The sequence below is a fragment of the Schistocerca nitens genome, chromosome 2, assembly GCF_023898315.1.
Source record: "Schistocerca nitens isolate TAMUIC-IGC-003100 chromosome 2, iqSchNite1.1, whole genome shotgun sequence".
NCBI classification, from domain to species: Eukaryota; Metazoa; Arthropoda; class Insecta; order Orthoptera; family Acrididae; genus Schistocerca; species Schistocerca nitens.
In genome coordinates, this window is record NC_064615.1 from 1,083,865,580 (window position 1) to 1,083,880,624 (window position 15,045).

General features: G+C 39.6%; 1 protein-coding gene across 1 annotated transcript in view; it reads left to right on the top strand.

Moving 5' to 3' along the window:
• Positions 1–10,579, top strand: part of LOC126237479 (gamma-tubulin complex component 5) — a 134,789-nt gene extending 124,210 nt beyond the window's left edge. Inside the window, exons 16-17 of the mRNA XM_049947622.1 lie at positions 9,360–9,519; positions 9,939–10,579. Coding sequence (XP_049803579.1) covers positions 9,360–9,519; positions 9,939–10,033 — 255 coding nt within the window. The 3' untranslated portion in view covers positions 10,034–10,579. The remainder of the gene's footprint in view (positions 1–9,359; positions 9,520–9,938) is intronic.
• The last annotated feature ends 4,466 nt before the right edge of the window (positions 10,580–15,045 follow it).

The following is a 15,045-nucleotide window of genomic DNA, read 5'->3' on the forward strand; positions in this document are numbered from 1 at the left end:
GCTCATTCCACTTAAGGTTGCTGTGGATAGTTACTCTTATGTATTTTACAGTAGATGCTGTTTCCACCAATGTGTCGTTAGGAGTAGTTATACAGCAGTGGATTTCTTGTCGCTTGTGTGCTCAGTATGTTACATTTATTTTATTTTAGTCAAGTCAATTGCCAATCCCTGCGTCATTCATCAATCTCATGCAGATTACTCTGCAAATTGCTTGTGTCTTCTGGCAGTCATATCGTATTATACACAACCGCAGCATCTGCGAACAGCCTTATGTAGTTTCCAGTGTTTTATACTAAATCATTTATAAATATTGTAAACAGTAACGGTCTATCAGACTACCTAAGGGTATTCCTGAAATTATGTTTACATCTGTCGATTTTGTTCTGTTAAGGGCGAACTGTCAGTTCTATTTTCAAGGAAGTCTTGAATCCAGTTGCAAATCCAGCCCAATACTCTGTACACTTGTATTTTTTCACTAAACAATAGTGCAAGACCATGTCAAATCCCTTGATGTAGAAAAGGAACCTGGCGTCGACCTGGTTGCCAATGTGTACAGTGCTGTGGATCTCGTGCAGGAACAGAGCAAGCTAAGTTTCACAAGATCTGTTTGCAGAGAACCCATGCTGATTTTTGTAGAGGAGATTTTTGGCTTCAGAATCATTATACTATGTGAGCATAAAACATGTTTCACAATTTTACAACAGATTGACATAAGTGATAGGGGCATATAACTACGTGCATCTGTCCTAAAACCGTTGTTCAAAATGGGAACGACCTGCACTTTTTCCTGTTGCTAGGTGTCCTTTGTTGCTCCAGCAGCCTAAAATAAACTGCTGCTATAAGGGGAGCATGTTTTTTTGTGTACCTGTCAGAGACAGCAAAGGACTTGGAAGAGCAGTTGAACGGAATGGACAGCGTCTTGAAAGGAGGATATAAGATGAACATCAACAAAAGCATTGAAATCATCTACACCCCACCATCCCCCACAGAACCAACAACTATTGACCCAGGCTTGGAGACTGTCTGTTCCATAGACACATATAAACATCATCAGCAGATACTATGAGACTGCCTGTCATCTTTGCTGGAATTGCAATGAATTACTCAACAATACTGTGACATAGAAGAAAATGCTTTGACTACATGAAGAGAACCCGAACACCAACACACCATTTGTACAGCCTGCAGCAGCTTTATCAACACTGATGGTCGGCCCAGTGCTTTCCTCTTCTGGTGTCTATGCACCTGGTGTGTGTTTCTCTCACCCTGCCAGATTCACCTGTGCAGTTCAGTCAGTGTGCTATTAGAAATGGAACAGTTAATCAAGTAAACATTACACTAGGCCTACCAGTCTGACTCAAGTGACACAAATTAGCTCTGGATAAAATTTGCTTTGCTAAGTTGGTTATAGAGTAGCTATTGTAAGCTGGTATTGTTGACAGTCTAATAGTCCTTCAGGCTCACCCATTCGGCTCGTACTAAGTAAGGACAGCACCTATAGACTGTGTGGTGACCATCAAGCTCTTAACTCTTGCACTATACTGGGCAGTTATCCTGTCCCTTATATCAGGACTTTTTTTTACATAATTTGTCAGAGGCCTCGGTGTTCAGTGTTAGATTGTGAGAAAGACTTGGCAAAGATTCTTAGATGTGGTCTCGGACACTGCAGAGGTTGAATGCCTCCCAGAGGAGATGAACTTAGGTAGACATTACAGGACGTGATGTGCTGTGTTCACAAGACAAGAGCACCACCTCTTCACCACATGAGTATGGTAGCCAATAGCGTTTAATAGCCAGTACACAGGCAGCCATCCAGCACACTGGTGGGCAGTTCAGTGCACACACTTGATACTTTCAGACCTCTCTTCTCTGTACTATGACTGGTTGATAACTACCTTGCTATCCAGTTACTCTCTTTTGTCATGTCTTAAATATGACTCTCCACTGCTCTTGGCCTTGTAGACATTGTTGTAGCAATGGCTTTGCATAGTGCCTCTTTGTCGTCTAGCTTGTTTGTCTTTGTAAGCTAAGCTGCAACCACCGTGCTGTATTCTACTGTATGTAGGCATGACAACCAACAAGCTGTCTGTCTGCATGAATGACTAGTGACAACACATGAATGACTACTGACAAACTGTGGCGAAGAAACGAATGGACTACTCTGTTGCGGAGCACACTGCCCACCACGACATTCTTCATCTCAATGACTGCTTCAAACAGCCTGTGCCATATGGATCCTTCCCGCCAACACCAGCTTTTCCGAATTGTGCAGGTGGGAACTCTCTCCCTGAAATATATCCTACGTTCCTATATCCCTCCTGGTCTCAATCTTCGTTAGTCAATGTCCTCACTCATCTAATCCCTTCCCTGTTCCAATTCCAGCACTACACAGCCCCCCCCCCCCCCCCCCAGGCCCTCTCTCGCCCTCTGTCTAACCTCCTGACTGCAGCTAGCTGCCCTATCCTCTCTCCACCTTGTCCCTGCATGCTCCCCAGCAGCACTTCACCATCCCCTACCCCTACCCTGCTATCCCTCCCCAGCCCAGTCTCTTTCTTACCCCTGCCCAGTTGCCTCTCCCATCATGCACTGCTGCTGCTTGTAGTGTGGCTTCAGCTGCAAGAGACTGGGGTCATGAGTGTATGAGCTGCATTTGTGTGTGTGTGTGTGTGTTCTATTTTTGACAAAGGCCTTGTTGTTCAAAAGCTTATTTTGTGACAGTCTTTTTGTTGTTATTATTTGCAACTCAGCATCTCCACTGTATGGTGAGCAGCAACTATCCCTTTCATATTATTGTTACATTCCATCCTGGATTTTCCATTTTTTTTATCTTTGTCCTGGTATGTTGTCTTGTCTGCTGTCTATCTGTTGAATTTCATTTGCCTACCATTAGTTTGTGTTACTCTTCCATAGGCTTCGTCCGTTTTCTTCCGCAACTCCGACATTTGCACCAGTACCTGGCTACCTGTGTATATAACTATAGATAATGCTCTTTTTACATTTTCCTTCTGGTATGCTTACTTGTATGATATTTAAGTCTTATCTATTTGCCAAACGAAACACAATGACCATCCAAAACTAGTTTTTGAAGTTGTGCACAAACTTGGTGTTGTCATCAACTATCGTGTCAGCTGAGACCGTCTCAAGATACCATCCTTGGCCATTTGGTTTTCCATGACAAACAAAAGTCCTACACAACAATGTGCTCAAGTCATTCATCACCTACCATGGCCACAGATCTTTCATGAATTATGCTAATTTCTCAGCATGATAAATTTTTATCATTAACACCTGCCTAATGTAGCTGCCAGTCAGGTGCCTCTTACAAATACATTAGCATGTAAGCACATCTTTGGCAAAGAGAATATGAGCTGGACCCTGCAGAAACAACAAGCATTTGATAAAATTATAGACTGCCTTGCTCAGACCACAACACCCACGCTACAACGCTGGCATACGCACACGCACTGCCTATCCGACAATCAACTCAGATGGAGCAATTTTGTAATTTGTGCTGTTTTCCAACAGTCAGTAGCAGGCATGCAACAGCTACCATGTTTATTTTTTAAAAAGATGATGGACTTACAGCATAAGTGGTAAGATTACCACAGGCAACTGTTGGCAGTGTAAGCAACACTTTTTTTTATTTTTAATAACACTGAGGGCAGACCTTACACAGTCTATATTGATCATTGCCCACTAGCAGATTCTATTCGCAACAATGCAAAAGATTGTTGCCCACAGCACATACGCCACATAGACTACAGTGTGCACTCTGCAACAGATGTCCGACATCTTCATGGCATGGACAATGTCATGGCTGATTTCCTTTCGTGGATCAACACTCTCCCAGTAGATATTTATTTTGTCTAACTCGCAACAGTGTAGCTTCAGGACGCACAATTATGCTAACTCCTACATGGAAATACAACAAAACTGCTTATCAAACACCGTAATACTCCTGGCTCTTCAACATAAGTACTACGTGATGTCTCACAAAACTGCCTTCACCCATTAGTACTATTCCTTAAGGGCCATCTTCATCATGTCAGCTTCAACCTCACTGGACACCCTCCCCAATTCAAATGGTTTTCAATATATTCTTTCAGTGATTGACAGAGTAACACACTGGGTCAGGCTATACCAAATCTCAACATCGCTGCTTAGACCACTGCAAAAGCATTTGTCACTGTATTAATTTCCTGTTTTGGCTTCCCCACCACAGTGACAGGTCAAGCCAGACAATTGGAGTCATCATTTTTAACCGAACTCTGTCACTTATGCATTGTTCAGTGCCTTCAAACAACAGCTTATCATTCACAAAGAAATGGACTGGTACAGCATTGGCACTATATACTTAAAACAGCACTTACGTGTCATGGAGGGGAATAGATTGGTGCCCTGTCGTGGGTTCATTTAAATATATGTCTAGCTTATAAAGACTATCTCCACGCATCCCTGGTGGAATTCCTTTATGGAGAACCACAACACCTCTGGCTTTTCACTGCATGGAAAACACTAATGCTACCGTCAACAGACATAAAACCAGCATGGACCCTGCTGGGAGCCACCTTGCACCTAGAAATAACATTAATGACATAAATAACATTGACTTTGATGACAAAACGAAATCATAGCACAAGTGGATATGTGTCAGATGTGATCTGAGGAGATCTCTGTCAAACTAAATGATGATCTTCTTGTCAAGGAAAGACAAGAAGATGACCAATGTGTCCACAATGGCACATTCCCAGGAACATTCTCCTGACAATTCAGATTCCCACTGGATGTCGATCCTGATTCCATCACTTCCATATTTTAAGCAGATGGGTTCTCATGGTCACAGCTGCAAGAAAACCCATTCAGCTCCAGCATTCACCACAAAAGCAAGACACATGCAGTGCTATGGCACCATCGCATCCCTTTATTTCAGCCTCCACCACTCGCCAACACCCAACACCAACCTCCACTCCCTTTTGGATGACATCACCAGCTACCACCTCACCTCATGCAGTACCATCTTTCCTGAAGCTACCAACCTCACACATCAACTTACGCGGTACAGGGAGAAATGGTCCAGCTGCACCCCCATGTAAGCAACCAAGTATTGCACAGCTGATGCATGAAGGTGAGGTCTCCAGCAGTTCTATCCAAGGACACCCATACTGTAGTTTGTAAAGGGGGAAGGTGGGGATGGACGTGGGGGGTGTGGTTTTAATATTTTGGAAGACAAATGGTGGCTTGTAAGTAGCCATAAAAAGGTTCCAGTTCTGGCCCTGTTAAAAACCTGCATAATACAAACTTTTAAATCATTTTCTTGAAAGGAAAAGTCTGACTACACTAGATTTCTCCCTTTCCCTGAGAGCTGGAGTGCATGGGGTGGGATGGGGGGATGGGGTGGGAGAAGCAATGGACCTTGCCTCATGTATGGGCACCCTTGGCACCTCCTCCCCCATCCCCCCTCTGTCTCCCCTTCCCCTCACCAGCACTCTTTTGTAGGGTCTGCCATTAGTTTGTTGAGCATCTGTATAATGCTCTCATGCTAGCTAAATGATCCCTTGACAAAATGTGCTGCTCTTCCTTGGATCTTCTCAAAGTCTTCTATTAATCGTACCTGGTAAGGATCCGAGACTGATGAATGTTACTCAATAATCAGTTGAACAAGTATTCTGTAATCCACTTCCTACATGGCCGAATTAAATTTCGGTAAGTTCTTCCTAAGGACCCCAGCCACACATCTGCTTTCCCTACTATTTGTTTTATGTGCTCATTCCGCTGGCCAGAGTGGCCGAGTGGTTCTAGGTGCTACAATCTGGAACCGCACGACTGCTGCGGTCTAAGTTCTAGGGGACTGGTGACCACAGAAGTTAAGTCCCATAGTGCTCAGAGCCATTTGAACCATTTTTGTGCTCATTCCACTTAAGGTTGCTGTGGATAGTTACTCTTATGTATTTTACAGTAGATGCTGTTTCCACCAATGTGTCGTTAGGAGTAGTTATACAGCAGTGGATTTCTTGTCGCTTGTGTGCTCAGTATGTTACATTTATTTTATTTTAGTCAAGTCAATTGCCAATCCCTGCGTCATTCATCAATCTCATGCAGATTACTCTGCAAATTGCTTGTGTCTTCTGGCAGTCATATCGTATTATACACAACCGCAGCATCTGCGAACAGCCTTATGTAGTTTCCAGTGTTTTATACTAAATCATTTATAAATATTGTAAACAGTAACGGTCTATCAGACTACCTAAGGGTATTCCTGAAATTATGTTTACATCTGTCGATTTTGTTCTGTTAAGGGCGAACTGTCAGTTCTATTTTCAAGGAAGTCTTGAATCCAGTTGCAAATCCAGCCCAATACTCTGTACACTTGTATTTTTTCACTAAACAATAGTGCAAGACCATGTCAAATCCCTTGATGTAGAAAAGGAACCTGGCGTCGACCTGGTTGCCAATGTGTACAGTGCTGTGGATCTCGTGCAGGAACAGAGCAAGCTAAGTTTCACAAGATCTGTTTGCAGAGAACCCATGCTGATTTTTGTAGAGGAGATTTTTGGCTTCAGAATCATTATACTATGTGAGCATAAAACATGTTTCACAATTTTACAACAGATTGACATAAGTGATAGGGGCATATAACTACGTGCATCTGTCCTACAACCGTTGTTCAAAATGGGAACGACCTGCACTTTTTCCTGTTGCTAGGTGTCCTTTGTTGCTCCAGCAGCCTAAAATAAACTGCTGCTATAAGGGGAGCATGTTTTTTTGTGTACCTGTCAGAGACAGCAAAGGACTTGGAAGAGCAGTTGAACGGAATGGACAGCGTCTTGAAAGGAGGATATAAGATGAACATCAACAAAAGCAAAACGAGGATAATGGAATGTAGTCAAATTAAATCGGGTGATGCTGAGGGGATTAGATTAGGAAATGAGACGCTTAAAGTAGTAAATGAGTTTTGCTATTTGGGGAGCAAAATAACTGATGATGGTCGAAGTAGAGAGGATATAAAATGTAGACTGGCAATGGAAAGGAAAGCGTTTCTGAAGAAGGGAAATTTGTTAACATCGAGTATAGATTTAAGTGTCAGGAAGTCGTTTCTGAAAGTATTTATATGGAGTGTAGCCATGTATGGAAGTGAAACATGGACGATAAATAGTTTGGACAAGAAGAGAATAGAAGCTTTCAAAATGTGGCGCTACAGAAGAATGCTGAAGATTAGGTGGGTAGGTCACATAACTAATGAGGAGGCATTGAATAGGATTGGGGAGAAGAGAAGTTTGTGGCACAACTTGACTAGAAGAAGGGATCGGTTGGTAGGACATGTTTTGAGGCATCAAGGGTTCACAAATTTAGCATTGGAGGGCAGCGTGGATGGTAAAAATCGTAGAGGGAGACCAAGAGATCAATACACTAAGCAGATTCAGAAGGATGTAGGTTGCAGTAGGTACTGGGAGATGAAGAAGCTTCCACAGGATAGAGTAGCATGGAGAGCTGCATCAAACCAGTCTCAGGACTGAAGACCACAACAGCAACAACAAAATATATCATTTGGTCTGGATGACTTCCCACTACTAAGAGGTTGTAATTGATTTCATGTTCCATTATGACTTATCTCAATATGTGCCGTTTTGGTGTTGATACAGTGATTGAAAGAAGGGACTGTATTATGATTTTCCACAGTGAAACCTCTTCAGGATTTTTACTCGGATTGGTTGTCAAAATTTTCCTTTCAAAGTAATTGAAAGAAAGCACAGGTCACACCTGTCGACAAGAAGGGAAGCAGATGTGATCCAAAAAAGTACTGTCCAATATCCTTGACATCCATTTGTTGCAGAATGTTAGAACATAGTCTGAACTCTTACATGCGTTATTCCCTCCAACAGAATGACCTCCATGCAGACCTGCACGTTTTCCGAAAACATCGATCATGCAAATCTGAGTCGCATCTTTCTAACATGACATCGTAAAAGCAAGGGATCATAGCAGTCACATTGATATTGTATTTCTTGAATTCAGAAAAACATTTGACTCAGTACTACAAATTTGCTTATTATCGAAGTATGATCAGGTGGGGTAACAACCAAAGTTTCACTATTGAAGATTACTTGGTATGTAAGATGCAGCTTGTTATCTTGAATGTGGAGACATTGACAGACGTAGAAGGAACTTTAAGTGTTTGGACTCTTGCTGTTCATGTTGTATATTGATGACCAGACTTTTTGCAGTTTATGCATTTAACTATAATGAAGTACTGTCTAAAAAGAAGCTGCAAAAATATCCAGTTGTATCCTGATACAATTTCAGTATGGTGCCAAGATTGTCAATTTGCTTTAAATGTTCAAAAAATGCCAAAAAAATAGTAATCTATGACTAAAATACCGACAAGTTACGATTGAAATTGATGAACTGATATGTTGATATAACAATTTGTATGGATATAAGATGGAATGATCACATAGGCTCAATTGTAGGCAAAGCAGGTGACAGACTTAGGTTCATTGGTAAAATACTACAAAATTGCAATCATTCTACAAAGGAGACTGCTAACAGAACACTTGTGCAACCCATCCTAGTATATTGCTCAAGTGTGTAGAACCCGTACAAGATAGGACTAACAGAAGATATTGAACATACACAGGGAAGGTCAGCACAAATTGTCAGAGATTTGTTTGATCCATGGGAGAGTGTCATGGGCATGCCAAAAAACTTAAATGGCAGATATTTTAGGACAGACAAAGCCTATCTCAGAAGGCTTACTTGCACTGTTTCAAGAACCAGCTTTAAATGATGAATCTAGGAATATACTACCACTACCTACATATCACTCCTATAATGATTGTGAGAACAGATTAGACTAATTATTGTGTGCACAGGGAAATGTAAGCAGTCACTCTCCCAGCTCTTCATATGTGAATGGAACTGGAAGAAACTCCAATAACTGGTGCAATGGGAAGCACTCACTTCCATGCACTTCACAGTGGTTTGCAGTGTGTGGCTGTAAAATATAGATGTAGATTTGCAGGGTTAGAGGAGGAGTGTAAACTGCTGGTGCAGAACAAGTTATCATATAGAAGATTTGCCATACTCTTAACAGAATGCTAGAAACAACTTGAGCAGAATTAAGTTTTCTTTGACTGATCACAAAATATGTTGATCTTGTATGTTTACTTCTTGATCTAGAGTTGTTGTGAAGTTAGTATACTGGATGATTGTGATCATCTTTGTCTTAGTATTTGCCAGTCTATTATGAACTCTAAAGAAGGAGTCTTAGAGTGTTTGTTTTGCTTTTATTTTGGCAGACTGTCATTACAAATTTGAAAAATCATAGTTTTATTTACATAGTGACATTCCTTTCTTTACAGCTGGTTACACTTGCATTAAAATTACGTGAAGTCTGGCTTGTGGGCTTGGAAATTGTCTCAGAAGAGCGACTTAGCAAGATGGGTGACTTGTACATAAAGTGTCACAGCCATTTGGGTGCAGTCCTACAGAATGCTGTAGATGCTAATCATGATCCACTTTGTAAGTACTTAGCATTAATGTAAAAGTTTCAGAAACAAGCCATGTAGCTTGGTAAGGTGCCAGACAAGTAGTTGTTCATTTAAAAAAAGGAATGAATAAATTCAGGAAGGACTAGCTCCATCCTTTATGTAAGTTAACTGAATTTTATAACATGCATACAAAAATAAATAGCAGGGGCTTCGTTGTAATGGATGCAAAGAAGTAAATTTTATCCCTAAGTTAATTTGCTGCATTTAATGTAATGCAGTGGCTCACTGTGCTAGAGTTAGAGAAATGTTTGAAATAAAATTCCTGCAAATAATGCAGATATTGCCAGCCTTTCTTATAACTGGCATATAACTTTCGAGAGATCAGGAATCTCACTCTTATAAATATAGAGATTGAAACAGTGTGTTAAAATTATATTTTCTCTTTTACAGTGACTCATTTAAGTGAAGCTATAAACTCCACTCCACCACAGAAAAAAACAGTGGATTCAGGAGGAGAAGTAATTATGCCAGCCTGTGGCACATAATGACAATGACAGCTACTAGAGTTTCTTCAGCAAGTTTCTAGTCATGAAATTCTCTCTCTAGCTTTCTAGCTGGTTGGATTCTGAGTAGTTCTTGTCCACAGTTAATTTCCATCTTTGTTACAGCAATGTATGGGGGATTAGGCTACATTTGTTCTTAAAAGTGTGCTAATGGTTGTTGAAATAAGTTTTTGAGGGTAATAAACAAAGTTGCTTTTGTTGTAGTTCCAAATCCTCATTATCTAAATCGACATAAGTTTAGTGGTTGGTTGTTCTAACAGTGAATCCTTATAAAACCCTTATGTAACAATTGTATTTTTAGGTATCTTTTGAATGCTGTTTGAAATGTGAGTTATCAAGCAGTTTTCAAATTTGTGAAGATGTAAACAATCATTGGACAGACATGTTGTTCTGAATGCTACATGTACACATAGGTGTAAGAAACATTGTAAAACTGAATTTTTGTTCCTCTTATGTGTCAAAAATTACATACTGAGGTCAGTGATTACATTTTTTGTAAGAGAATATAAATTATATGTTTCACTGATACTGTTTATAAAAGAATGTGTTAATCCTGGTCATCTTTACTGACTATATATTGGCCTTTAGCATTTGATGCTGTGTATCCTTCTGCCACATCCTATGTTCTCTGATGTTTCTCCTCCAGTTTTTTTCCTACCTTCCATATATGTGACTTTTACTTTTTATGTTGCGTGTTAAGTGTTTCTAGTGGCATGTAAAGAAGAAAGATGAAAATTTCACAGCTTGGCAATGAAAGTTTTCTTTCAAATCAGGGCACTTTCTAATACTTTCCTGGCATGTGAATTCTGAGCCTGATGTGTGAAAAATACCCTCTATTGTTTCTATAATCTCTTTATTGGCATTAGAATCTTTCCCAATCAAAACTTTCATTAGATGTGCGCATAGTTGTATGTGCCTAATCTATGAAGAAAGATGGATGTCTCAAAAACTGTGCTTCTAATCCTTCAGTTTTCTCACCACCACCAAACGATCTTAATGGGCAAGAGTGTTGTGCTAGTAAAAGATAATTTTTGCAGTTCATGCCTCATATAATCTATGTTTTCATTTTCATTTTTTGAGAATCCCTACAGCTATTGCATAAGACAGGGATACTGAGGACCTGCAGTATATCACAAAGCTGTTAAGAAAGTTGCTAAGAATACTCACAAGGGACAGTCTGTAGAGACATCTTCTGAGATCATCGTAGAATTTCTTCTTAACTTTATAGGTGTGATTCAGCACACAAAGATGATTGGCTATATGGCAAAGGGAATGGGGGAGAATTAAGAACAGCTGTAGAGTATATTTCTTATTGCCCTGCATCTTGAAATGGTTGAGAATTGTAAACATCAAAACAATGTGGGCATCAGGCACTTATCAATGGGATAAAACCTGTACCCTTAACACGTACAGATCATTGTTAGAAAGGAATATATGCCTTCTGGAGAGGGAAATCTCAAATATGTAGTCTTGAAGTGCAACATACACAATGAGAAGTGGCAAGCAGGAGTTACATGTAACAATTTGGTGACTACAGTACGAAATGGCTCAACTGTGGTATAAATATTTGATAATGTTGCAAAAATGATCTGCAACATGTTACTTTGGTAACTAATTGGGGGGGGGGGGGGGGACACTATGGGAAACAGCGGATCTTATGAATTATGGTTACTAAGCAAAAACATTAAAATCTCACTGGTGTACAAAAAAGAATATAGGATAATATAATAGAGGGAAACATTCTACGTGGGAAAAATATATGTAAAAACAAAGATGATGTGACTTACCGAACGAAAATGCTGGCAGGTCGATAGACACACAAACACACACACAAACACACACACAAAATTCAAGCTTTCACAACAAACTGTTGCCTCATCAGGAAAGAGGGGAAGGAGAGGGAAAGACGAAAGGATGTGGGTTTTAAGGGAGAGGGTAAGGAGTCATTCCAATCCCGGGAGCGGAAAGACTTACCTTAGGGGGAAAAAAGGACAGGTATACACTCGCACACACGCACATATCCATCCACACATATACAGACACAAGCAGACATATTTAAAGACCAAATATGTCTGCTTGTGTCTGTATATGTGTGGATGGATATGTGCGTGTGTGCGAGTGTATACCTGTCCTTTTTTCCCCCTAAGGTAAGTCTTTCCGCTCCCGGGATTGGAATGACTCCTTACCCTCTCCCTTAAAACCCACATCCTTTCGTCTTTCCCTCTCCTTCCCCTCTTTCCTGATGAGGCAACAGTTTGTTGCGAAAGCTTGAATTTTGTGTGTGTGTTTGTGTTTGTTTGTTTGTGTGTCTATCGACCTGCCAGCACTTTCGTTCGGTAAGTCACATCATCTTTGTTTTTACAAATATAGGATAATACATAGACATCAAAAACTATCTACAAGTAGACTATTGTAATCATTCTTTTGGTATTCAGTGTGTAATTGTTGCATGTATTTGTCATATTCTTTATAAGGTAATAGAGGTACATAAAAATAAATGGAATGGGAAGTGTGTAGCGATAGACCTACAAGGGAGGTGATTCCAGTTCCCTCAGTCATGGTTAAATCTGCAGGTCCAAACTAAGTCTACAAGTTACGGAAAATTTCCTGGGGATACAAAACTAGTACTTCTTTCAGTATGATGATAAATAAAAAAATTTTAAAAGTAAAAGCTGTTAATGTGTCAACTGCAATTTTTCTATCACAATTAAAGTTTGATAGCTAGTTTTGGTTTCTATCTTCAGACTGTTCATATTTTGAACAGGTGGTGAATAAACACTGGAAAGCAACTTTAGGTGTAGTCATGCAATTTGCTACTACTGCCAATAATTTTATTGTTATTTAAACAAGCATTTTTTTCTGAACATGTCTCATAACATCAGTTTGTGGTTAAAGGAGTAGAAGTAGCATGTGGAGGAAAGTTGTACATCATCTTTTGCCCCGTTCTCACTTTGGAAGCAAAGACTACTAACTAACTGAGTTAATTACTGTTGTGAAAAGGATTGTAATGTGGTTTGTATAAAGTGTAGTACCAAGTGATGGGGTAAGAAAAGAATTCAAGAAGTATCCACTAGATGGAACTTAATGTTTTGTATGATTGAAAATTTTTGCAGCTACATCTAGTGATTGGTAATGTCACTAACTACCATGCTAGTACACCACACATTCTAACAGCTGCAGATCTGATGGGAGGTTGTGACATTCCTTAATTCCTAGAAGTGGCTACTCCTGAAATTTGTTTAGAAAAAAAATTATATAATTGCAATAATTACTATGTTGAATATCAACATGTCTGACATGCAACCAGTACTGACTGTTGGGGAGAATCTGAAGAATAACATTGCAACAGAAACCAAAAAGAACTTACTACCTACAAAACATGTTAAAATATAAGCTGCATCAACATTGCTTGATCCTAGATTCAAGAATACACACTTTCAAGATGCTTTAGCATATTTGAAGGCAATCGAAACCATCAGGTATTTGCATGCAGCTGTTGGAAGGATTGTGTTGGTATGGGAAACATGCTGATACATTACAGAAAAAAACAGAGAAACCAAATTTGATTTATGGGCTGAACATTGCAAAATATCACAAGAAATGAATAATTCATGAACTGAATCAGAAGCAGACTTACCATTAGTAGTATGGTATTCTGCCTTACAGTAGGTCTTGTCATGGGTTAAGCCTCTTCCACGTTCGTCTGTCCATAGCCAGTCTTTTCATTTTTGAATATTTGTGTCCTTTGATATTGTCCAGCATTTGATATCTTCTTTTTCCTCTTCCCCTTTTTCCCTCCACCATTCCTTCTATTCCTTCCTTCAGTAAACATTCCCTCCTCAAACAATGTCCAATCCGGTTTCGTTTTCTCTTTCCGATGACTTTCAGCATGTTTCTTTCTTCTCCAACTCTTCTTAATACCTCTTCATTCCTTACTCGGTCTTCCCATTTCACTTTTTCCATTCTTCTCCATATCCACATCTCTAGTGCCTCCAATCTTCTTTTGTCTTCCTTCCTCAATGTCCAGATCTCCGCACCATATAGTGCAACACTCCAGATGTAACATTTGGCAAGCCTTTTCCTCAGTGGTCCTCAAAGTAATTTCTGTTTCCCCTCGAATCCTTCCCTTGCCATTGAAATTCTTTTCCTAATTTCTGTTGAGCAATACATACATACGTACATACTTACCATTACAGTTCAGTTATTATCTCAAGATTGCTTTCCAGATCCTAAACAAGATCCATTACAAGTAGGGAACATGAATGTGGCTTGGGGCAAAATATAGGCTTTATTTAATGAAAATCAGAACATGAAGGGGCAGACTGTAATTTAAAATTTGGTCTAAAATCAACTTCTCAGCTTAGTAGTTTGGATGTTTAATCATCTCAGAATAGGGTACCAAAGAACCAATAGAAGGCATTATTAATAATTTTTTAACTGAGTGATAGATGTATTTCCAGAATTTATGTCGGTGACAGAATTAAGTGCTGCAGTGTTATCTTTATAAATACAAACTTACAGAGTTTAATTGGCTGGGGTATATGGATTTACTGATTGTGCTTTGTGTATTAAAAACTTCTACATTGTTTTGCTTATTTCTTTGCTAGAAAAATGAATTTATTAAGTTTGCTTTCTGATTCAGGTGCCTACTCATTAAATTTTTTATTTTATTTTTTTGTTTACAAATAAAAAATAGGAAACATTCATGTTTTTATGAATTCACCAGAATGGCTAAAAGACTGAGGACTGTTTGGTCTCAAGAATCCAATTATGGTTGTGAAATGTGACTCACTTAGGCCAAAGAGCATCAGGCTTTAACTTGCACTTCGACAAGTCCTTTCAAAAGTGAGCCGCGATGTAACTTTGATCGGGAATGTTATGCATTATCTTGATCCCAAGAACCCTTCACTCATGGAGGCTTAAAGTTACTTCTCTCCAACAGAACATAATATAAGTGGAAATTTCGATGGGAAGTGGCACAGACTAGTGAGTTT